This window comes from Bombina bombina, chromosome 6, assembly GCF_027579735.1.
Source record: "Bombina bombina isolate aBomBom1 chromosome 6, aBomBom1.pri, whole genome shotgun sequence".
Taxonomy (NCBI): domain Eukaryota; kingdom Metazoa; phylum Chordata; class Amphibia; order Anura; family Bombinatoridae; genus Bombina; species Bombina bombina.
Window position 1 is genome coordinate 816,757,057 of NC_069504.1, and position 26,709 is coordinate 816,783,765.

Here is a 26,709-nt window from a genome sequence, read left to right on the forward strand (position 1 = left end):
AACTGAGGGCTTGATCTACTTGCAAATAGCTACTAATGGCATCTGATGGCTGGCTATTATGACAAGACATCCAGGAGTTTCTGGGCCTTGTTGCTATTACACTGGTACCTTTCTCACACAAGTGCCATTGTTATAGCCACTTCTATACCCCCTCCAACCTCAACTAGGCCTTACAACAGGCCCCACTGAGGATCTCTACTGCAAGTAATACTGCTTCTACCCCAATGTAGTTTACCCTATCTGGACCACCCTCAGTCCCGCATTGCTGTTAAACTTGACTGTAGAGGAGGACAATAAAAGAAAGGCAACCTAAAACTTACACAGCTTTGTAGGCTGGATGCTTCTTGCTCTGCTTAGTGAGGCTGCTGTAGTGCAGGGACATAGTGACCGGGAACCAAGCATATTCTAATAGTGCTATGTGTACAATTGCAGGGTTATTGGTGGAATGCTTTGAGAACTACATTCCCACCATACTTTGCACAAAAGAGCAAATGGAATGATCATTGTATTATTAGTGTAAACGATTTGGTAGGAACAATGCAAGGGCTCAGACATTAAGCGCCAGGGAAGAGTTTTGAGGCTCCAAAATAAATAAATATAATTTTTTACCTTTATGACCCTTTAAAGACACAAAGTATTTTTTATATATTCATTAAAAATAAAATGCACAATATCTTCATACAACATAAATGGTTTAAGGCCAATTAAAACTCACTTTGTTGGCACAATATGCAGAAGTTTGCAAATAATTAATAAACCACTTGAAAACCCATGTGACTATTTATCCAATCTCTTTTAGTTGTGGACAGTTAGGGCTGTAAATACATGTGTACACTGCATTAAACAATCATAATGTATATAGGCAATTTGCAGCATTTTATAGAGGAACGACTGTAACCCCTGCAACTGGGGGTCTGTAGTGACCACACCCTTTGTCACCTAAGCAGATGTGTCTCTTCAAACAATACATGTAGGGACCTAGGGTGATATTTAAATACATTTAATCAAAAGCTCTTTTAAGTGTATATAAATCCTTTCCGGTAAAGAAGTAGAACGGGTGACTAATTTCAAAAGAAAAATGACTCGTTCGAGGGGTATTATTAACAATGATTTAAAATTAAAAGCTGTTAACAGAGTCACTAGGTAGGTAACCAAGTGGGTTTACATTTAAAGAGCTCGCGTTATAAAGGCTTTTTGTACAGAATGGGCGTGGTCACTTGTCAGGTCACGTTATCCGAGCATCTCAGTTGCCCTTGAGAGTGTCACACTAACCTGCTACAACTTCTGTCACTGTCTGAGAGATCTCTTATCCAATCAGAATGGTTTTATGATTAACGCTGACCAATAGGTCTAAATCTTGTTTTGCCCCAGGCCTCGGTCTGTCTATCGTGGCCCAGGCTGGTGAGGGTAAGCTCTCTGTGGCCGGGATGTGGCAAGAGGCGCTTCGTGCTGCACCTGCGGGTCTCATTAGCTGGCTCCGTTCCCGGCTACCGCCTCTGTGTCGCTATGGAAGTTCTCAGCAGCAGTCCGGAGAGCGCTGTGCAAGGGCCCTCATTCGGGGGTTTAGGTACAGAAACAGACCTGGGAGGACTGGAAGGCTGCTGGCTGCATTGACTGGGGCTTTCCTGTGGGAAGAGGAGCGGGTCCGTGAAGACGAAATCCTCAGGTGAAGGGAGTATTCCGTACTATAGTATATGCACAGATAAATATAAGGAACACATATTGATTCGCCTTTTGTAAATAACAAAATGGTTTTAAAGGGACATGAAACCCAACATGTTTATTTCATGATTCAGTTAGAAAATACAACACATTTCCAATTGATTTCTATTATCTAATTTGCTTTGTTTTCTTGGTATCCTTTGCTGAAAAGCATACCTTGCTGGGTTCAGGAACTGGGAGCTATCTGATTATTGGTGGCTGCACATATATGTCCATTGGTGTACTGATATGCTCAGCTAGCTCCCAGTAGTGCATTGCTGCTTCTTCAATACAGAATACCAAGAGAATGAAGCAAAATTTACTATAGAAGTAAATTGTAAAGTTGTTTAAAAACGTGTGTTCTATCTGAATCATAAAAGAAAAAAAAATGGGTTTACAGTCCCTTAATTGTGAATTTCATTGATAGAAACTGGATTTGTAGTTCTCTAACCCCATTGCAATTGGTACTGATCAAACCTGTCTTCCCTTCTTCAATATTTTATTTATATATATATATATATGTATAGAAACTTTTATGAAAAGACGAGGCACTCACAGGACTTAATTAACACAAAAGTTTATTAATTGTTCATTAATTCAATAAGTCAACGTTTCGGTCCTCGCAGGGACCTTTATCAAGACTGTTTCTCAATCAGAGGATGAATGTTATACTCAGCGCTGAGTATAACATTCATCCTCTGATTGAGAAACAGTCTTGATAAAGGTCCCTGCGAGGACCGAAACGTTGACTTATTGAATTAATAAACTTTTGTGTTAATTAAGTCCTGTGAGTGCCTCGTCTTTTCATGAAAGTTTCTACCTATCTACCATAGAGTGCAACCAGGCAACACAACTTACAGTGAGTGCTTGGATCCCTAAACTAGTGTGTGTGTGTATATATATATATATATATATACATACATACACACACACACACACACACACACACACATGTCGGATATGGGTGAAATGCTATGTGTAATATTAGTAGTGCATATAATAATTCTTAAAGTGATTCATTTTGAAACATGTTTAATATAGATGAAATAGAAGCACATGCCATTTAATGACAGTGTCAGATTTTCCAAATGCCCTTGGCACTTTCCAACTGGATTCCTTCTTTCACTGCAGCACAGCTGAGGAGATGAAGCGTATGCAGTTTGTGTCCAAAAAGTTTAAGGAGCAGACTTCAGTGCGTGATGAAAATGAGGGGTGGGAACTAGTCATGGACAAAAAGAACTTCAAACTTTGGAGACGTCCAATTGAGGGAACCCATCGGTACCAGTACAGAGGTAATTTTTCAAAGAAATCTGCATTATGGATCTTCTAATCTAAATTCACTATAATATATGAATGCATTGCCTGGATACTACAACATAATCTTAACAAGTATGTATATTACTGTATCCCTTATTGTGCAACATTGTGTGTAATAAGAAACTGAGTTTCATCTTCCTAATTGTTGGTTCAGGATTACAATGCCTTTTACAAGGAAGGATGCTTCCTATTACATTCACAACAAAGGTTATTTGTAAGAGCTGATTTAATTGGCAATGTAATTAAATATTATGTATATTTATTGTACACAATCCTGCCCACATCCTAGATTTTTTTTATTTAACCCCCCCCATTATTCAGCTTGTAGAAAATAGATGCTCTGACTTGTGGCCTTCTATAATTCATGCTGAAACTGCATCTGTTTGGATGTTGATTTTATAAATAATGTATAGAAGAGAGCTTTATGTGCATATTTGTTGATAGTATAGAACTGCAGGTCCTGAGCGGAAACTGCTGCTCACCAAATCAGCAGCAGTAGTCACATAACTCTGCTGTGCGATTAGTGCTGCCGGTTGGGTCAGCTGCAGCTCCTACTTAGGACCAGCACATTCCGAACAGTACTTTTAACTATGTGTTTGTCACGCCCCCTTTTTTTTTGTTGTTGTTGTTAAACACCTAGATTTGCTAGGTCAATAGTGATAATTAATTAGGGCATTTAATTTCTTTCACTATAATAGCATTTTAAAGTTTGTTTATTTATATATATATATATATATATATATATATATATATATATATTATTATTATTATTATTATTATTATTATTATTATTATTATTATTATTATTGTTTTTTTCTATATGCTGCAAAAAAAATGTTTATTTATTTTACTTGTCTAGTTATGGTAAACTGAGAACTGCAAAAATAATACAAGAAAATAAAAAATCTTTTAATTATTTTGTGTAATACTAAATGCCAAAATAATTGAGAAACATTAATAAATATTTAAAGGGCAAGCAATACTATGCAGAAATGTGTTTTGAAGCTTGATCTATTTCTTGTGGTGTTATACTGTAATACAGGGCTTGACAAACCCAGGTGTCAATTTGCCACTGGTGCCTTAAAATTAGGCCTTGCATTTGAGTTCCAAGACACCCATGAGTGCCCCCATTTCCCCCTGCCAGCCATACTCAATATATATATATTGAGCCCTGCTGTAATATGTGTTTGGCAACCCATTTGGTGAAGGGCGTGATATGTATGTGACTTCTCTCCTCTTTCCGTTTTAGTATTTGGCTCATATTCTGATGTCACTCCACGTCAGTTCTTTAATGTTCAGGTGGGCCTCTTCTTAATTATCTTTTCGTGCTATTTTATTTATTTCATTATATTGATTCTGTCATGTCTTCCACAGCTAGACACAGAGTATCGCAAAAAATGGGATGCACTGGTAATTAAACTGGAAGTGATTGAGAGAGATACTGTATCTGGCTCAGAGGTCGTTCACTGGGTGACACATTTTCCTGTAAGATATGTATAGATATGCTTGATGCATGTTTAATTTGCATTTAAAGGGACACTACAGTGTATATTTTCTAACGTAAATTTGTTGGGGTGTTTTCTTTGTTTACTCTGAGATTTACATACTCCTGGTGCCAGTCTCTGAGGATATTGAGCGAGTGGTTGGTGGGTGTGCTGGTCAATCAAGCTTGTGTACATTGCATATTTCTTATAACAGTATATTAGTTCTATACAATCCCAGCATACATCAATTTTAAAATAAAAGTAAAGGCAGGGTAATCCGTTCTCAGACAAGTACTACATTTTACATTTTAATGATATGGAAGTGGCATTAATATAATAGCAACCGTTTAATTTTAATTCCTTTGTGAAAAGCGTAGCCATTTTAATTATGTGCCGGATTAGAACCACAGACAGATGCTATACTTCTGCTTACAGTATATTGGATTAGGGCTAGAGACAAGTGTTGGCATTAGATTGTAAGAATAGGATTCCCACAATTTGATCATGACAAACTCATTGCACTGCAGAATGTGGGAAATCTGCAATTTGTATCACAGTAGTTCCAAAAAATTAAATTGTCTTAAAGGGATAGGAAAGTCGAAATTAAACTTTCATGATTCAGAGACAGAATGTAATTTTAAGACACTTTACATTCACTTCTGTTATCAAAGTTACATTGTATTCTTGGTTTCCTTTTGTTGAAAAGCATATGTGCATATCCTCAGCAGAAGCAATGCACTACTGGGAACTAGCTGGTGATTGGTGGCTAAGCACGTGTATCTCTTGTCATTGGCTCATCACATGTTTTAAGCTAGTTCCCAGTAGGGCATTGCTGCTCTAGAGCTGACTTTACATATGTGTTTAATCCCATTGCAGGGGTTAAACGCAGTTATACACATGCAATAGTCAAATAAAAAATAAAAAATGCTCTAGCATATTAAAGCATTTTCTTTTTGCACTTTTATATCCCTTTAAGACTTGATGGCTATAGATCTCTTGAAAGTAAAATGTTTAACAGTTTACACTATCTCTCTTTTCCCTTAGTATCCCATGTATTCCAGAGATTATGTCTATGTGCGAAAGTTTCACGTGGATCAAGAAAATAACCTCATGGTTTTGGTTTCTCGGTAACTATTCTAGTCTTAGTTTTATGTTGACATTCAGTTCCTTTTACCCTGTGCAAATTAAAGGGACATTTTAGTGAACATTGTCTTAGTTTAATTTAAAAGAGGTAATATCAAAATTATAATTTTTTTAATTACTATTCCTGTCCTGGATTTTTTTTTTTTAATATTTTATTGTCATTATTGTGTAGATGTGCCCCCCCCCCCCCCACCTGTGAAGCAGAGGCAATTGTAGTTATCAGTGATAAGAAGGGAGTACAAAACTCATTTGTGAAGATAGAAACTATTTCTGGGTAGAATGTCCCTTTTTTAAATTGCTTGCCCCTTATTGAATGTCCATCTTGGTCATCATACAGTCACAATTTAAACCAACACATTTTATTGTTTTCATTTCTTTCATGTAATTAGCAAGAGTCCATGAGCTAGTGACGTATGGGATATACATTCCTACCAGGAGGGGCAAAGTTTCCCAAACCTCAAAATGCCTATAAATACACCCCTCACCACACCCACAAATCAGTTTTACAAACTTTGCCTCCCATGGAGGTGGTGAAGTAAGTTTGTGCTAGATTCTACGTTGATATGCGCTTCGCAGCAGGCTGGAGCCCGGTTTTCCTCTCAGAGTGCAGTGAATGTCAGAGGGATGTGAAGAGAGTATTGCCTATTTGAATTCAATGATCTCCTTCTACGGGATCTATTTCATAGGTTCTCTGTTATCGGTCGTAGAGATTCATCTCTTACCTCCCTTTTTCAGATCGACGATATACTCTTATATATACCATTACCTGTACTGGTTTGGCTTTCTACTACATGTAGATGAGTGTCCTGGGGTAAGTAAGTCTTATTTTCTGTGACACTCTAAGCTATGGTTGGGCACGTTTTATATAAAGTTCTAAATATATGTGTTTAAACATTTATTTGTCTTGATTCAGGATGTTCAATATTCCTTATTTCAGACGGTCAGTTTCATTATTTGGGATAATGCATTTGAATAATAAATTTTTCTTACCTTAAAATTTGAACTTTTTTCCTGTGGGCTGTTAGGCTCGCGGGGGCTGAAAATGCTTCATTTTATTGCGTCATTCTTGGCGCGGACTTTTTTGGCGCAAAAAAATGTTCTTGTCATACTTGTCACCGGAAGTTGTTTGTATGTGCGTCATTTTTTTTTACGTTTTTTGGCGCCAAAGCATTTAGGCGCCAAATAATGTGGGCGTCTTTTTTTTGGCGCTAAAAAATATGGGCGTCATTTTTGTCTCCACATTATTTAAGTCTCATTGTTTATTTGCTTCTGGTTGCTAGAAGCTTGTTCATTGGCATTTTTTCCCATTCCTGAAACTGTCATTTAAGGAATTTGATAAATGTTGCTTTATATGTTGTTTTTTCTATTACATATTGCAAGATGTCTCAGATTGACTCTGGATCAGAAGCTACTTCTGGAAATTCGCTGCCTGATGCTGGATCTACCAAAGTTAAGTGCATTTGTTGTAAACTTGTGGTAACTGTTCCTCCGGCTGTTGTTTGTGATGAATGTCATGATAAACTTGCTAATGCAGTTAATATTTCCTTTAGTAATGTTCCATTACCTGTTGCTGTTCCATCAACATCTAATACTCAGGGTGTTCCTGTTAACATAAGAGATTTTGTTTCTAAATCTATTAGGAAGGCTATGTCTGTTATTCCTCCTTCCAGTAAATGTAAAAAGTCTTTTAAAACTTCTCATTTATCAGATGAATTTTTAAATTAACATCGTCATTCTGATTCTGTTTCTGATGATGATTTCTCTGGTTCAGAGGATTCTGTTTCAGAAATTGACACTGATAAATCTTCATATTTATTTAAAATGGAATTTATTCGTTCTTTACTTAAAGAAGTGTTAATTGCATTAGAAATAGAGGAATCTGGTCCTCTTGATACTAAATCTAAACGTTTAAATATGGTTTTTAAACCTCCTGTAGTTATTCCGGAAGTTTTTCCCGTCCCTGATGCTATTTCTGAAGTAATTTCCAGGGAATGGAATAATCTGGGTAATTCTTTTACTCCTTCTAAAAGGTTTAAGAAATTGTATCCTGTGCCATCTGACAGATTAGAGTTTTGGGACAAAATCCCTAAAGTTGATGGGGCTATCTCTACTCTTGCTAAACGTACTACTATTCCTACGGCAGATAGTACTTCCTTTAAGGATCCTTTAGATAGGAAAATTGAATCCATTCTAAGGAAAGCTTATTTATGTTCAGGTAATCTTCTTAGGCCTGCTATATCTTTGGCGGATGTTGCTGCAGCTTCAACTTTCTGGTTGGAGGCTTTAGCACAACAAGTAACAACAGATCATAATTCCCATAGCATTGTTAATCTTCTTCAACATGCTAATAACTTTATTTGTGATGCCATCTTTGATATCATTAGGGTTGATATCAGGTATATGTCTTTAGCTATTTTAGCTAGAAGAGCTTTATGGCTTAAAACTGGGAATGCTGATATGTCTTCTAAGTCTACTTTGCTTTCCCTTTCTTTCCAAGGTAATAAATTGTTTGGTTCACAGTTGGATTCTATTATTTCAACTGTTACTGGGGGGAAAGGAACTTTTTTACCACAGGATAAAAAAATCTAAAGGTAGGGCTGCTAATCGTTTTCATTCCTTTCGTCAGAATAAGGAACAAAAGCCCGATCCTTCCTCTACAGGAACGGTTTCTGTTTGGAAACCATCTCCAGTCTGGAATAAATCCAAACCTTTTAGAAAGCCAGCTCCCAAGTCCACATGAAGGTGCGGCCCTCATTCCAGCCCAGCTGGTAGGGGGCAGATTACGTTTTTTCAAAGAAATTTGGATCAATTCGATTCACAATCTTTGGATTCAGAACAGGTTTCAAGATAAGGCCTCCTGCAAGAAGATTTTTTCTTTCTCGCGTTCCAATAAATCCAGTGAAGGCTCAAGCGTTTCTGAAATGTGTTTCAGATCTAGAGTTGGCTGGAGTAATTGTGCCGGTTCCAGTTCTGGAAGAGGGTCTGGGGTTTTACTCAAATCTATTCATTGTACAAAAGAAGGAGAATTCCTTCAGACCAGTTATGGATTTAAAAATATTGAATCGTTATGTAAGAATACCAACATTCAAAATGGTAACTATAAGGACTATTCTGCCTTTTGTTCAGCAAGGGCATTATATGTCCACAATAGATTTACAGGATGCATATCTGCACATTCCGATTCATCCAGATCATTTTCAGTTTCTGAGATTCTCTTTTCTAGACAAGCATTACCAGTTTGTGGCTCTGCCGTTTGGCCTAGCAACAGCTCCAAGGATTTTTATAAAGGTTCTCGGTGCCCTTCTGTCTGTAATCAGAGAACAGGGTATTGTGGTATTTCCTTATTTGGACGATATCTTGGTACTTGCTCAGTCTTCACATTTAGCAGAATCTCATACGAATCGACTTGTATCGTTTCTTCAAGAACATGGTTGGAGGATCAATTTACCAAAGAGTTCATTGATTCCTCAGACAAGGGTAACCTTTTTAGGTTTCCAGATAGATTCAGTGTCCATGACTCTGTCTTTGACGGACAAGAGACGTCTGAAATTGGTTTCAGCTTGTCGAAACCTTCAGTCTCAATCATTCCATTCGGTAGCCTTATGCATGGAAATTCTAGGTCTTATGACTGCTGCATCGGACGCAATCCCCTTTGCTCGTTTTCACATGCGACCTCTTCAGCTTTGTATGCTGAACCAGTGGTGCAGGGATTATACAAAGATATCACAATTAATATCTTTAAAACCGATTTACGACACTCTCTGACATGGTGGACAGACCACCATCGTTTAGTTCAGGGGGCTTCTTTTGTTCTTCCAACCTGGACTGTGATCTCAACAGATGCAAGTCTGACAGGTTGGGGAGCTGTATGGGGGTCTCTGACAGCGCAAGGGGTTTGGGAATCTCAGGAGGCGAGATTACCAATCAACATTTTGGAACTCCGTGCGATTTTCAGAGCTCTTCAGTCGTGGCCGCTTCTAAAGAGAGAGTCGTTCATTTGTTTTCAAACGGACAATGTCACAACCGTGGCATATGTCAATCATCAAGGAGGGACTCAGTCCTCTGGCTATGAAAGAAGTATCTCGAATACTTGCATGGGCGGAATCCAGCTCCTGTCTAATTTCTGCGGTTCACATCCCAGGTATAGACAATTGGGAAGCGGATTATCTCAGTCGCCAGACTTTACATCCGGGCGAATGGTCTCTTCACCCAGAGGTGTTTCTTCACATTGTTCAAATCTGGGGACTTCCAGAAATAGATCTGATGGCTTCTCATCTAAACAAGAAGCTTCCCAGGTATCTGTCCAGATCCAGGGATCCTCAGGCGAAAGCAGTGGATGCATTGTCACTTCCTTGGAAGTATCATCCTGCCTATATCTTTCCGCCTCTAGTTCTTCTTCCAAGAGTGATTTCCAAGATTCTAAAGGAGCGTTCGTTTTGTTCTGCTGGTGGCTCCAGCATGGCCTCACAGGTTTTGGTATGCAGATCTTGTTCGGATGGCTACTTGCCAACCGTGGACACTTCCGTTAAGACCAGACCTTCTATCGCAAGGTCCTTTTTTCCATCAGGATCTCAAATCATTAAATTTGAAGGTATGGAGATTGAACGCTTGATTCTCAGTCATAGAGGTTTCTCTGACTCCGTAATTAATACTATGTCACAGGCTCGTAAATCTGTGTCTAGGAAGATATATTATCGAGTCTGGAAGATTTAAATTTCTTGGTGTTCTTCTCATCATTTTTCTTGGCATTCTTTTAGAATTCCTAGAATTTTACAGTTTCTCCAGGATGGTCTGGATAAAGGTTTGTCTGCAAGTTCCTTGAAAGGACAAATTTCTGCTCTTTCTGTGTTGTTTCACAGAAAGATTGCTAATCTTCCTGATATTCACTGTTTTGTTCAGGCTTTGGTTCGTATAAAGCCTGTCATTAAGTCAATTTCTCCTCCTTGGATTTTGAATTTGGTTTTGGGGGCTCTTCAAGCTCCTCCGTTTGAACCTATGCATTCGCTGGATATTAAATTACTTTCTTGGAAAGTTTTGTTTCTATTGGCCATCTCTTCTGCTAGAAGAGTTTCTGAATTATCTGCTCTTTCTTATGAGTCTCCTTTTCTGATTTTTCATCAGGATAAGGCGGTGTTGCGAACTTCTTTTAAATTTTTACCTAAGGTTGTGAATTCTAACAACATTAGTAGAGAAATTGTGGTTCCTTCATTGTGTCCTAATCCTAAGAATTCTAAGGAAATATAGTTGCATTCTTTGGATGTAGTTAGAGCTTTGAAATATTATGTTGAAGCTACTAAAGATTTCCGAAAGACTTCTAGTCTATTTGTTATCTTTTCCGGTTCCAGGAAAGGCCAGAAGGCTTCTGCCATTTCTTTGGCATCTTGGTTAAAGTCTTTGATTCATCTTGCTTATGTCGAGTCGGGTAAAACTCCGCCTCAAAGGATTACAGCTCATTCTACTAGGTCAGTTTCTACTTCCTGGGCGTTTAGGAATGAAGCTTCGGTTGATCAGATTTGCAAAGCAGCAATTTGGTCTTCTTTGCATACTTTTACTAAATTCTACCATTTTGATGTTTTCTTTTTCTGAAGCAGTTTTTGGTAGAAAAGTACTTCAGGCAGCTGTTTCAGTTTGATTCTTCTGCTTATATTTCAGTTTTTTTTCATTATAAGATTGAAACTTTATTTTGGGGTGTGGATGGTTTTTCAGCGGAATTGGCTGTCTCTTTATTTTTATCCCTCCCTCTCTAGTGACTCTTGCGTGGAAGTTCCACATCTTGGGTATTCATTATCCCATACGTCACTAGCTCATGGACTCTTGCTAATTACATGAAAGAAAACATAATTTATGTAAGAACTTACCTGATAAATTCATTTCTTTCATATTAGCAAGAGTCCATGAAGCCCACCCTTTTTATGGTGGTTATGATTTTTTTGTATAAAGCACAATTATTCCAATTCCTTATTTTTTATTCTTTCGCACTTTTTTCTTATCACCCCACTTCTTGGCTATTCGTTAAACTGATTTGTGGGTGTGGTGAGGGGTGTATTTATAGGCATTTTGAGGTTTGGGAAACTTTGCCCCTCCTGGTAGGAATGTATATCCCATATGTCACTAGCTCATGGACTCTTGCTAATATGAAAGAAATGAATTTATCAGGTAAGTTCTAACATAAATTATGTTTTTTCATCTGACAGTAATTGGTTTTACGTGCCATTTTAAGAATTTAAATGTAAAAATATAGAGATATTGAGGTGTTTGGTTTGGAGCATGTTTGAAATACTGTCTAAAATACTGTTTTGCTATTTATATGTATTAACTGTTGACAAATGTATAAATGACATAGTGATCAGGCAGAATGTTTAAGGCAGAAACTTTTTTTTTTTTTTTAACATTTTTCAAATTCATATAAACAATATTTTTTTAATTAATTTTTTTAAATGCTTTTGGGGGAAAATCCCTTTGTTCTATAAAAAAAAAAAAAAAATACATCTTTGGATAATGTCACATTTTATTTCAGAATTATATATATATATTTTTATTGATCTAGTGTGGTGCTTACTCACAATGGCTTCTTTCCCCAGAGCAGTTGAGCATCCGGGAGTTCCGGAATCTGCAGAATATGTAAGGGTTCGCAATTATCAGTCTCAGATGGTTATTCGACCGCACACATCATTCGATGAGGTGAGACTGACATGTTTTTGATCCTGAAACTCCTAGTAGACTTGATTAAGGATGTTTGAGGTTTTGGCACTATTTAGTGTTTGTTTGTTGTTTGTTTTGTTTTTTTGTATAGGAAATTCCAAAGTCTGCAATTATAGCTGACAACTACAGCTCTAAAGTAGTTTTGTGTGTGTTTTTTTTTTTTTATTGAAGTGTATTTGTTTATTTTGAATCCTGCGGAAATCAACTGAATTTCAAAAACATCCATTTTGCTTAAAGATGTTCAAGTCATAAGATTAAAAACCACACAAATAATTTCTTCAGGTCCATGTTACGTATGTGCAAACATATTACACTGAATAAACTACAAATTATGATGAAATCCTGTGCAGAAAAATTTAAATTAAATAATTGTCACTACTAAGGCTATATCATGTTTGATAGCTTTGTTGTCCCATTGGATACATTTTGAGGGCCAGATTTGCAGCAACAAATGCATAAAACATAGGCAGCTACAAAATCCTTTATCCAAACTGCTTGGGACCAGGAAAGTTTTGATTTCAGAATAGTTTGGAATATTAACACATTTGCATAATTTTAAGCAATATGTACGTCATAATACAGCTTATACATGAAAACTATCGGTAGTTTTATATAGTTTATTACTTATGTATACATAGTGCTATCAGATAGTACAGTACTGTAACTAGCAACGTAATAGTTGTAGTTGTTGTTTTAAAAATATATAGACTAACTTATGCATTTTAGAACACAAAACCAAACCAAAGATGCATACAGAGAAGGTTGTGGCTTACTGGTGGGGAGTTTAAAAAAAAAAAAAAAATATTAAAGGGACATGCCACCCACATTTTTTTCATTTATGATTTAGAAAGAGAATGCAATTTTAAACATCTTTCTAATTTACTTAAATTATCTCATTTGTTTTATTCTCTTGATATTCTTTGATGAAAAGCATATCTAGATATGCTCACTAGCTGCTGATTGGTTGCTGCACATAGAAGCATCGTGTGATTGGCTGACCATGTGCATTGCTTTTTCTTCAACTAAGGATATTTGAAAAATGAAGCAAAATAATGAAAGTAAATTGTAATGTTGTTTAAATTTCTATTCTCTATCTGAATCATGAAAGAAAGATTTTGGGTTTAGTGGCCCTTTAATGAAAGTCGTCTGGATTTTGGAGTTTGAGATTTGGGGTTGGTACCTGTACTTTGTATAAATTTGAGACAAAAAACGTTTTTGTAAGACCTCAAATGCACTGTTTGTAATGTTGGCATATGCTACTCATATGCCAGGAATTTCCACGGGTAAAGGCTATATGTTTGCCTAATGAGTTGCGCACTGTATGACTGTCAACTGTAGCAGTTAGTGGAGTAAAATACAATGTTTAAAAGGACCATAAACAGTTTGAGATTGTAATATAAAATGCTTAAAGGGACACTGAACCCAAATTTTTTTCTTCCGTGATTCAGATAGCATTGACATTTCAAGCAACTTTCTAATTTACTCCTATTATCACATTTTCTTCATTCTCTTGGTTTCTTTATTTGAGATGTGGCCCATTTTTGGTGAACAACCTGGGTTGTCCTTGCTGATTGGTGGATAAATTCATCCACCAATAAAAAAAGTGCTGTCCAGTGTACTGAACCATAAAAAAAAGCTGCTTTCAAATACAGATAGCAAGAGAATGAATACAAATTGATAATAGGAGTAAATGAGAAAGTTGCTTAAAATTACATGCTCTATCTGAATCATGAAAGAAAAAAATTGGGTTCATGCATAGTAAAACGGTTTTGCAATATACTTTTATTATTCATTTTGCCCCCTTTCTGTCATTTAAGTCCGAAAAGTTTGGATTTTATAATCATGAAAACTAAAAGAGCACATAACTGACTTTACAAGCTTAACCTTGCCTCAAGTCTGAATTGTGCTCCTCCAAAATGTGAAAGTTGTGGGTGAAGTTTGACAATTGAAAAACTATTGCAACAAATAAGGTGTTAATCTGTTCTAATAACATTCATATTTGCTGGTATGTTAAAGGGACAGTCTACACCAAAAACCTAATTTCTGCTTACCTGATAAATTCTTTTCTTTCTGAATGATGATGGTCCATAGGGTTCCTTAACATGTGGGATATAATTCTTGCCTCTAGGAGGAGGCCAAGAACCCACACGAGCTTAAATTCTCTCCCATCTCTCCTCATTTTAACGCATAGCCAAGCATAGAATAGGAAACGCATAGGTTTGAAAAACAAAGCTGGGACTATAGAGGTGCAAATTAGAACTCTCCCCCCAAAAAATTTAAATGGCGGGGCCTATGGACTATCATCATTCCAAAAGAAAATAATTTATCAGGTAAGCATAAATTGTTTTCTCCGTATAATGATGATAGTACATAGGGCTCCATAACATATGTGGATTAATACCCAAGCAAATAGTCCTGTTACGGAAATGGTGAGACAGCTTTCAGGCAGTTTCTATTTATCAGACACTGCGCCTTAAAGGGACAGTAAACCTTAAAAATAATGTTATATAATTCTGCACATAGTGCAGAATTATATAACATTATTTAGGTGCTATAGCCATAAAAGCATTTTTTTACCGTTTAATTTGCTAAAATACAGCGCTTTTACAGACCCGCTCTCTGCTGAGCGGGTCTGTTATTTTTAGTCAGCGCATCGGGCCAGCTGTATAGTCACAGCCCGGCCCGACCGCGCCATAAGACTAAGTGCAGCTCGCTCCTGTGACAGGAGCGAGCTGCACTTAGTGCTATGGCGCGGTCGGGCCGGGCTGTGACTATACAGCTGGCCCGATGCGCTGACTAAAAATAACAGACCCGCTCAGCAGAGAGCGGGTCTGTAAAAGCGCCGTATTTTAGCAAATTAAACGGTAAAAAATGCTTTTATGGCTATAGCACCTAAATAATGTTATATAATTCTGCACTATGTGCAGAATTATATAACATTATTTTTAAGGTTTACTGTCCCTTTAATGACTTTTCTGCCAAAAACTGCTTGCGAAGAAGCAAAAACATCAAAGCGGTAATATTTTGAAAAGGTATGCAGCGAAGACCATGTTGCAGCCTTGCAATCTTTTCCAAAGATATAATATAATATCTTGTAGACTAAGCTGTGATACGTTTAGGAATTACCTGATTGAGCCAAGAGGCCAACGCTACAGTAGTAGCCTTCTGCTCCTTACAAGTCCCAGAGTAATGAACATACAAGCTGGAAGATTGTCTGAATTCTTTAGTAGCTTGAAGACAGAACTTCAATGCACTGACTACATCAAGATTATGTAAAATTCGTTCCTTTGAATTTTCAGGATCTGGACACAGAGATCTCCTGATTGAAGAAACTACCTTAGGCAGAAAATCATATTTAGTACGAAGCATAACTTTATCTTTGTGAAAAACTTAAAATGGAGAATCACAGGACAAAGCTGTTAATTCAGAATCTCTCCTAGCTGAGGAAATTGCTAACAAAAACCTTTCCAGGATAAGAGTATGATGGAATGTGTCGGTTTAAAGGGAAGATCGTGCAGAACAGAGAGAACTAGTTTAGCGAACGTTCTTAGAAAAAGAACAGATAAAGCAAAAATTTTACCTTTTAGGGAGCTACCAGTCAAACCCTTTGTAAAAACTAGAGAAATAAAGGAATATTAAGAAAAACCTCTGAAAGAGCACCATTCAAAGTATGCCCTCCAAATGTTGTAATAATTTTGTTTTGGTAATGGGTTTTCTGGCCCTTAATGTTTTAAAACTAGGCGTTCTACCTCCATGCCATTAACCCCTTAAGGACCACAGCACTTTTCCATTTTCTGATCGTTTGGGACCAAGGCTATTTTTACATTTTTGCAGTGTTTGTGTTTAGCTGTAATTTTCCTCTTACTCATTTACTATACCCGCACATATTGTATACTGTTTTTCTTGCCATTAAATTTAACTTTCTACTATTATTTTCATCATATTTTATAATTTACTATATATTTTTTTTTATAAAATATGAGGAAAAAATGTGGGGGGGAAAAACACACTTTTTCTAACTTTGACCCCCAAAATCTGTTACACATCTACAACCACCAAAAAACACCAATGCTAAATAGTTTCAAATTTTTTGTCCTGAGTTAGAAATATCCAATGTTCATTTTGCTTTTTTTGCAAGTTATAGGGATATAAATACAAGTAGCACTTTGCTATTTCCAAGCCACTTTTTTTCAAAATTGATATCTGTCTGGAATCCTTGAATATCCCTTGACACACACATACATATTTTTTTTTAGTAGACCACGCAAACTATTGATCTAGGACCATTTTGGTATATTTCATGCCACCATTTCACCGCCAAATGCGATCAAATAAAAAAAATAAAAAATTGTTCACTTTTTCACAATTTTTTTCCCCACAAACTTTAGGTTTCTTGCTGAAATTATTTACAAACAGCTTGTGCAATTATGGCACAAATGGTTGTAAATGCTTCTTTGGGATCCTCTTTGTTAAGAAATAGCAGACATATATGGCTTTGGCGTTGCTTTTTGGTAATTAGAAGGCTGCTAAATGCCGCTGCGCATCACACGTGTATTATATCTAGCAGTCAAGGGGTTAAAGGGCCATAATACCCAAATGTTTAAACACTTGAAAGTGATGCAGCATAGCTGTAAAAAGCTGACTAGAAAATATCTCCTGAACATCTCTATGTAAAAAAGAAAGATATTTTACCTCAAAAGTTCCTCAGTAGCCACCTCCCATTGTAAAGGGTTTCTAAGCAGCATATTAGTATGTCTGTCCCGGGACAACTGAAAGGATGAGCTTCGTGCACTCTCTTATTTCACCAATCAGGTAAAGGAAGCTTACTATGAAATCTCATGAGAGTTAAGTCAGATCTCATGAGATCACAGTAAGAGTTCATGACCTCAGCACTGCTGATGCTGGTTGGCTGCTGTTCATTTCTTCATTTTTTTTTAATTTTGTTACCTGCAGCTGGGAGCAGCTGAGTATAACTTTTTACACAGAACTTACTCTGCTGAGCTGAGGAGATTGTGAGGTAAAATATCTTCCTTTTTTTACATAGAGATGCTCAGGTGATATTTTCCTGTCAGCTTTTTACAGTTCTACTGCATCAGATTCAAGTGATTTAGCATATGAGTATTATGTCCCTTTAATTAGGTAGCTTGCAGGGTTAATTTTAGCTTTAGTGTAGAGATCAGCCTCCCACCTGACACATCGCACCCCCACCCCACAATTGTCCCCTCCATCTTAAGTACTGGCAGAAAGTCTGCCAGTACTAAAATAAGTTTTTTTTTTGTTTTTTTTTTGTTTTTTTTGGGGGGGGGGGGGTTGTTTGGGGGAAAAAAAAATAAATATAAATATATATATATATATATATATATATATATATATATATATATATATATATATATTCTGCCTTACTGTGCACCATATTGGGTACTGTTTTTGTTTTTTTTTTATTTAAAAAAATAAAGATTTTCTGTAGAGTAGCTGCCCCCCTCAACATCCTACCCCCCACCCACTCCCAGATCACTTTAATTAAACATTCCCACCCTCCCCAGTCCTCTCTCCCACCTCACTACTGAGCCATATTGGCCACTTTGTTTCCGCCCGCACGCACGTCTTATTAGGTATTTGTAGAGCGCCAACAGATTCCGTAGCGCCCCTCTCCTTCACCGATGGCTGCCCACCCGCCTCCCTGCATCAGCTCCCGCCCACCAACGATCACGGCCATCGATGGCCGATGCAGAGAGGGCCAAAGAGTGGCTAAAAAGTGTTCTTTGCAGGATGCCTCAATATCGAGGCATCACTTCAATAACATGGAAGCGATCAGGATCGCTTTCAAAGACCAACGACGTACGGGGTACGTCCTTGGTCATTAACTGAATTTTTTTTGCTGGACATACTCCATACGTCGTTGGTCGTTACAGGGTCATAAAACCCACATTTTTGTTTTTCTTACATGATTTAGATAAAACATAAATTTTTAAACAACTTTCTAATTTACTTATATTATCATATTTTCTTGTTTTCCTTTGTTGAAAAGCAGAAATGTTAGCTCAAGAGTGTGCACGTGTCTGCAGCACTATATGGCAGAAGTTTTGCAACAATGTTATACATTAGCAGGAGCACTAGATGGCAGCACTATTTCCTGTCATGTAGTTCTTCAGGCATGTGCACGCTACCTACTTAGGTATATTCAACAAAGAATAACTTGAGAATTAAATACATTTGATAATAGAATTAAATTGAAAACTTTTTAAAAATTGTGTTCTCTGTCTGAATCATGAGAGTTTTGGGGTTTAATGTCTCTTTAAATTTAGAGATTTGAGATCCTAATGGAAGAGAAACCTTTGAGACAATAGATCTTTTCTTAGATGATGAAGCCTTGGAAGAGAAGAGGACATCTTACCTAGATTCACATAACATGTTCTGTGGGGTCAGACTGGAGCAATCAAGATTACCAAAGCTGACTCCTGTTCGATTCAAGCAATTACTTTGGAAGAAAAAAGGTACGCTAGATGAGTAATCCCATGGATACACCAAGGCGTCTATCATTTGAGCATTTGGATCTCTTGATCTTGCACAATGCATTGGAAGATTGTGAATGAAATGGGAGGCCATCAGATCCATGTCTGGTTGATCCCATCTGATCACTAATTGGTCAAAGATATCCTGAAGTAGAGACCACTCTCCTGGATGGGCCAACTGACAGCTGAGATAATCCGCTTCACAATTGTTCACTGCTGACAAAGAACATTGATTCCTCTCTGCCCAAGACAGAATTCTGGATACTTCCTGCATACTCAGTGGACTGCGGGTACCCCCTTGATGATTTATGTAGGCCAAAGAAGGACCTTGAATCTACAAAGCGAGAGATTATCTGACAGACAAGTTCAGAGCAGTCTGCTGTTCCAGATAATTATTTTACCACTGATTGTGCTTAGTTGAAGGGGGTTAAAGTGGACAATGGAAACCGCTTCCAAAGCCACAACCATAAGACTCACTACCTACATGCATAGAGCTACCGATGGAAATGAAACCCATTGTAGGGACAGACACACCTTCTGAAGCTTATTCTGCGTTACGCCATCAGGTATAGATGCATTGGGACAGAATCTGACTTCTCCTAGAAAGACACCCTTGTAGCTGGAGATAAAGAGTTAATTGGAACATTGATTCTCCAATCGTAGTCTTGGAGGAAATATAGTAACCTTTTGGGTATGGGCAATAGCTAGAGGCAGGAAAGGAACCTGCACTAAGATAACAACCAGATAAGGGGTACTTAAGATACTCTGAGCACCACCAACAATGCTCCTAGCACCTTTTATAAAGACATGAGCAGCTGTATTCAGACCTAATGGAAGGACAACAGATGATAGTCTTTGTCTGGTATATCAATCTTAGTAACTGATAGAGATGTGAAGGTAAACATGTGCTAATTGTTACCATCTTAAAGGTAGATACCCTTAGGATTTTGTTTAGGGTTTTCAAGTATAAGATGGTGTGAAAGTCCTTTCCTTCTTAGGAGTAAAAACCATGGCCCTGTTCTGAGACGGGGACAAATGCTTCCATGTTCTCCAGATCCGGGACACGTTGGATTAAAGGCAGCCACCTTTGCAGGATTTCTAGTTAAACCAAGTAGCCATAGCTGGATTTGAACGCTCAACCTTCAGCATTCAAGACAACTTGGCTAACCCCTAAGCCATCATGGGAGAAGGAAAACTCCCAATCCCTTTAAGGACAAAAGGAATAAATCTGGATCACCAAACAATTTTTTTCCTGATGAATTTGAAAATACATAAACTTATGCATAAAGTAATACAAAGTTTATAAATCTGTACATGAAATAAGTATCATTATGTACTATACACATGCATATACTAAACAATATGTACATATTTAGCATGTAATTTCGCACTACATGTAGATACTTGTAAATCTATCCAGAATAAGCAGAGACTACATATACTTTAAACTTTTACAAAGTGAATATACTATGTACATTGCTAATGAAAATATTCATGATCAATGTTCAGTATTTGTATAATAAAACCTATGGGCATAGATATAAACTACATATATAATAGGTATAAAAGAGATTCCAAAATATTTTTTCTCTCTCTAGAGGATCTTCACGGTTTTTACTAAGAATTGGAGAATTCCTGCACGATTGCTTTTGAAATTAATCATGCAGACAAAGATGTATGAAAGGTATATTCTTATAGGCATATATTTATAATATTGCATACACTAAGTAATGGTATAGAACATATGTCTACAGACCTACATAGACATAAAGTTCTGCATATGTGCTGCTGCACATGCAATAAACAGTTTATATAGATTTGCATATAATAGTGTACATGAAGTACATTACTGCAAATAACAGTATAGACAATGCAAACTGAAATAAAAAAAAAACCTGTTTACATCCAGGGAGAACAATGCTTCATAGACCTATATATAGGTATTGATACCACAGGTGGCACCATATGTCATTTTGTACAGCAAAATACGTATTTGCACATATTATAGCAAGTTGTGTACACTGTAGACTATATAAGTGTGTCTGAGGTATAGAGCTGAATAAAGGTCTGTGGGAAAAAAACCTGCATATAGGACGTTATCAATTATGAACACTTAGGAATAAGGGATTACGCCTCTGATAACCATTATACATTCAGTATATATGACCTTATAAGCAGAAAGTTTAACCACAGTATGAAACTCAATAATGGCTGCTAAATATTCTGCCATAGCTTTGTGCAAGCTTATTTTAAACTCAGGGGTGAAGTCAGTAGTATCCCCCTGAGTAACATACACATGACATAATTCCTAAGAGGAAGTAGAAGATTGTGGCTGGTTTGTATGTAAACATTTTGGTACACAATTGTTACAGAGTTGGTTGACCTGGCAAACTGGTACAGACTTGCAAAATAAACCAAAATACATTCAAGAGGAGTTGTCAGCATAGAACTCCTCTACAGGGTGTAATATAGTTTAATTGCGGAAATATTCACTGTGTTCCATAATGTGCAGACAGAGTATGAGCTAATACACAAACAGTATAATAATAATAAAATGGTAGAGAGCCCTCTTCACTAGGTTAATTAAACCTCTGACACCCAAACAGATTAGATAGTGAGCCCCCAAATTGATCCCCTGGCAGCTTTTGCATGTGTACTCACCCCCTCCAGTGACAGGATTGGAAAAAAGTCTGTAGTAAAGCTGAAGAGAAGTCCAAATGTGCTCCTGAGCTCTTTAACCAGAGCTCCATAGTGAGAAGGTAAAGGGTGCCAAGCTGAGGGTGCAGGGTTTTCACCCGTAGTGATACTGGTGCCTCAGAGAGGCAAAACAAAAAATCCCCAACATATTTCTAATTTAGTGCACAAAACACTATATAACATGCTTTTAGCAAATAAACCCCCTGCAGGCTCACTGGATTGTAGACAATAAAACCGCTAACTGCACAAAGCAGGTAAAAACAGTACTCTTAAAGGGGCGGTCACCTATATAATTAAAAAATAGTGGCCCCCAGGGTTGGCAAGGGTTAAAATGGGCACTATTACTGTAGGTATGTCCCCCAGCTTGACCTAGGGCAGTCGGGTATCTGAAATTTAGAAAAAAAAACTGTCAGAAGGAGAGCAGGCTAAGTCCCCTGGCTATGATGTACTTGTGTCAGAGTACCTTCTAATAGCCTCTGGACTGTGTCTCTGCTGTGGTAAGTCACTTACCTGAAGTTGCACCCTTCCACCAGCTTACCATGCACCAATCTGCAGCACTATCCAGTAGAGAGCTCATCCAGTGCTGGTACGTGTACTGCATACGATATCTGAAGGAAATACTGCTGTCCCACAGGGAAAGCTCAGAAGTTCCTGCAACGTCTGAGTGTAGTTATGGCTGAAGTCTGATAGGGAAATACTATGCACATAACAGTATTCCTATGTTCCTGTATCATTCAGCTGCTGTGAAATCTCTTCTGTCTTCTTTGTGAATATGTCCCAGGTATAAGGGTCTCACATTGGTCTGAACTCCCAAACAATAGTCCATAAGCAAGTAGTTTAAATGCCTCTATTCTAAACCTTCTCCTGAGAGGCCAAGAACAAAAACTGAGGAGAGATGGGAGGAGCAAGGGAATTTTAAGCTCTTGTGTGGGTTCTTTGTCAAAGTGTTTCCTTTGCACAACATGGATCATGGGTCCCTCCTCTCACTACTTTTTGCTCCTCTCACTCTACCGCCTCCTGTGACAGACCCTTCTGTCAGGACTGAAGGAGTTAACTGTGTTTAGCTTTAAGAAACTATTTTCTAAACACAAGTTGCTGGCTCCAGCTATAATTTAATTAGTGCTAAGCATTCCATTGTTTGATCACCCTCAGAGAGAAAACGCCTAAGTGATAAGAAGAGCCCAGAGTGTCTTGTGTTTAAAGTATTTAAGTAATGTAATTCTATTGTATCATGTAAAAGGGCGTCTTCCCCTTTTATCTAATGTACAAGAGTCTTTCAACCCCCCCCCCATCTGGGGTCAAAACCTGTATAAATACTAGGCATCTAGCCTTTAATAAATGACATTCTGTTTTAAACCTGAAAACTGGCTGGGTTGTGAATTGCTGATTTCCTATGCAGGACATTGTTCCCTGGTGTTAACCCTTGGTACACTGTTGGTACCGTAACAATTGGTGGCAGCGGTGGGATGAACCTTATCGCCCAGAAGAGCAACTACACAAGCCAGTAACCTCAGGAAGAGGGGGGGGATTACTACAATACTGACTAAGATGGAAAGAGTGCCAGGGACAGAAGGAACCAATGGGCCCAGCATATCAGACAGAACCCCTGAAGAAGCAAGCTTTGATCGGGTGGTTAAAATAAGACTGGCACATTATGGCCCCAACCCATCTGCGGAAATTATCGACCGGGTCATAGCAGCTGTGGAGGCCAACCTACTTCGCCAAAGCGGCGCTGCAGCAACCCCAGTGGAAAAGGGAAAAGTAAATTTTGCAGCTTTTAAAAACTTCCTGGAAACAGAAGGAGAGATTGATGGGTACCTTGCGGATTTTGAGAGGCAATGTGCACTACACAAGGTACCCGCAGAGGACTGGGTCATGATATTATCCGGAAAATTATCCGGCCGGGCCAGTGAGGCTTTTCGGGCCATTCCAGATGAGGAAGTCGGGGATTATAATACTGTAAAAGAGGCTCTGCTCTCCAGGTATGCGGTTACACCGGAGGCGGTTCAGAGACACTGTTAAATTAGCTGGTGATTCCTACCTTGAGTGGGCATGTAAGGTGCACCGCACAGCAGCTCACTGGATAGCGGGGTGCCAAGCCGTATCTGGGGAAGAGGTGCTGCAGCTATTCCTGTTGGAACATTGCTTCGACAAGTTACACGCAGGAGTTCGAGAGTGGGTTCAGGACCGTAAACCCTCCACCCTGCATGAAGCGGCTCGCTTGGCAGATGAGTATACGGATGCCCGCAAACTGGACACTGCTACCACTAAGCCCCCTGCTAGAGTGGAGTACAGACCCCCAGTCACCCCAGCAGCTGCCAGTTACCAACCCCCGGCGCACCGCTATACCACACGGCCTCTGGCCACGAACTACCCTCAGAGAGCCCGGTTCAATTCACGGGGCTACTCACAACCGATTCGGTGCTTTGGATGTAAGCAACTAGGGCACAAAAGACCAGAGTGTCCCCTAAATGTAGAGAACCAAGCACAGTCCTGGAGAAGACCCGCCAGCGGAATCCCACGTAATCCTCAGCCTGCGGCCCGCTACGTAGAGGCGCAAGAATGCTGGGGCATCCTACATGAGGCAGACCTTGTGCAAGCTGCCCACCGGAATAACCGGCAACTGGTTAAAGTGAATGAGAAGGAGGTCAGTGGTTTACGGGATACTGGTGCTACCATGACCTTGCTTCGAAAGAACTTGGTGTCTGAGAAACAGCACACTGGAGATACTGTGGCTGTGAGGGTAGCAGGGGGCACTGTGTTCCGCCTACCTGTTGCCAGGGTACATTTGGATTGGGGAGTGGGCGCTAGACCTGTGAATGTGGGGGTCATGAAGGATTTACCAGCTGATGTTCTCCTTGGAAATACCTTGGCCCCCATTGTTTCTGCCTACGCTCCTATGGGTCCCGCGGATGTTAACCCTGTGACTACCCGTGCCCAGATCCGTGCAGCAGAGACTGACCCACCTGCTGCTAAGCCCCAGGACGCTGAGCTCAGTAAATCTCTATCTGCTATTGATACGTGGAAGTCCCATTACAATGCGCTGATGAAGGAGAAGAGGAGTGCAGAGGAAAAAGCACGTTTAGAACGTGAATCTGCTAAACAAGCTGCACCGACAGACTGCAGAAAACACCAGCTTGAGAGTGGAACATGAAACATTAAAGACAAACTTAGCGACACTTGAGGAGAAGCTGACGCTGGCTCATAGTGAGGTGCAGCAACTCAAGGGCACCCTATGTCAGTATGAAGGGATTGTGGATACCTATAAAGAGCAGGTACAAAAAACTCGTAAAGAAGCTGATGGGATTTTGAAGGACTGTTTAGCCCTAGTCTGGGCACTGAGGAAGTTGAACCCTTGTTTGTATGGACAGGAATTCTCTCTCATAACGGGAATACAGATGGATTATCCTGGCAAACTGACATGCCTACCACCTCCTAGTCCGGTCATCCCCAGGTTGACCCGCAAAGGGTCAAGCCGGGTCTGCCGGAGTGTTCCACAAGGGGGGAGCTATGTGACAGACCCTTCTGTCAGGACTGAAGGAGTTAACTGTGTTTAGCTTTAAGAAACTATTTTCTAAACACAAGTTGCTGGCTCCAGCTATAATTTAATTAGTGCTAAGCATTCCATTGTTTGATCACCCTCAGAGAGAAAACGCCTAAGTGATAAGAAGAGCCCAGAGTGTCTTGTGTTTAAAGTATTTAAGTAATGTAATTCTATTGTATCATGTAAAAGGGCGCCTTCCCCTTTTATCTAATGTACAAGAGTCTTTCAACCCCCCCCCATCTGGGGTCAAAACCTGTATAAATACTAGGCATCTAGCCTTTAATAAATGACATTCTGTTTTAAACCTGAAAACTGGCTGGGTTGTGAATTGCTGATTTCCTATGCAGGACATTGTTCCCTGGTGTTAACCCTTGGTACACTGTTGGTACCGTAACACCTCCCATGTGCGTATTGTAAGGACACACAAAGAACACAGAAAAGCTAGGAACGGCAACACTGATCATCGGATCCTCTGGTTAGTGCCCTGTACCCACTCCTGCCTGCTCTCTGTTTGTTAGCAGCTGCTCCGTATTCTGTGTGTGTCCTTACAATAGGTACATTGGAGGTGGTGGAGTCAGAGGAGCAAGATAAAGTCAGTGGAGTCATCCGTGTTGTGTAAAGGAAAAGTTTTGACAAATAAAGGTCTGCTATTAAAATGAGACCATTAGATGAGTTCCGGGTACTAAAAGGCAGCCTGAGACAATTCCACACACTGCACATGCATGAGACTCCGGGCACTAGCATAAATAGACGTGCAAGACACACAGCATATTTGACTCCACCAGCCCTTGAGACACTATGACATCACTTGAAGGTGGAGTCTGGATGCCATTTCAAAACCTCCAAACCTTACCTTCTGGCAAACTCTATTTCCAAAGAATGCAACAAATATATATCTTTAGGATAATTATTAGTGTTATCAGAGGGCAAGGATTCCACCTTTTTGGTGTAGACTGTTAATTTATCGGAGTACTGCAGACAAATGTTACAATTACAAGGTGTTTACTGTCCCTTTAAAGGTACAGTGCTTAGGCAAGCAGCAGGCAAGAGTTCATTGTACTTAAAGGGAAAGGAAAGTTAAACTTGCATGATTCAGATAGAGCATGTTATTTTAAAGGGATTGTACAGTCAAAAACAAACTTTCATGATTCAGAGCAAATTTAAGAAACTTTCTAATTTACTCCAATTATCAATTTTTCTTCGTTCTCTTGGTATCTTTATTTTAAAAGGCTGGAAAGTAAACTTACGAGCCGGCCCATTTTGGGTTCAGCGCCTGGGTAGCGCTTGCTGATTGGATGGCTACATTTAGACACTAATCATCAAGCGCTACTTAGGTGCTGAACCAAAAATGGGCCAGCTTCTAAGCTTACATTCCAGCTTTTTAAAATAAATATACCAAGAGAACAAAGGAAATTTGATAATAGAAGTAAATTAGAAAGTTGCTTAAAATCGCATGCTCTATCTGAATCATGAAAGTTTAATTTTGACTATACTATCCCTTTAAGACCCTTTTAAATTCCCTTCTATTTTCAAATGTACTTTGTTCTCTTGGTATCTGTCGTTGGGAAAAAAAAATATGTACATATCCTACACTAGTGGGACTTGGTTG

At 38.7% G+C, this 26,709-nt stretch overlaps 1 protein-coding gene across 1 annotated transcript in view; it reads left to right on the forward strand.

The window, feature by feature from the left end:
- Positions 1-1,290: 1,290 nt before the first annotated feature.
- Positions 1,291-26,709, forward strand: part of STARD7 (StAR related lipid transfer domain containing 7) — a 71,443-nt gene continuing 46,024 nt past the window's right edge. The window contains exons 1-6 of the mRNA XM_053718185.1: positions 1,291-1,666; positions 2,833-2,993; positions 4,268-4,317; positions 4,393-4,503; positions 5,547-5,629; positions 12,227-12,326. Of these exons, the coding sequence (XP_053574160.1) occupies positions 1,428-1,666; positions 2,833-2,993; positions 4,268-4,317; positions 4,393-4,503; positions 5,547-5,629; positions 12,227-12,326 (744 nt within the window). The 5' untranslated portion in view covers positions 1,291-1,427. The remainder of the gene's footprint in view (positions 1,667-2,832; positions 2,994-4,267; positions 4,318-4,392; positions 4,504-5,546; positions 5,630-12,226; positions 12,327-26,709) is intronic.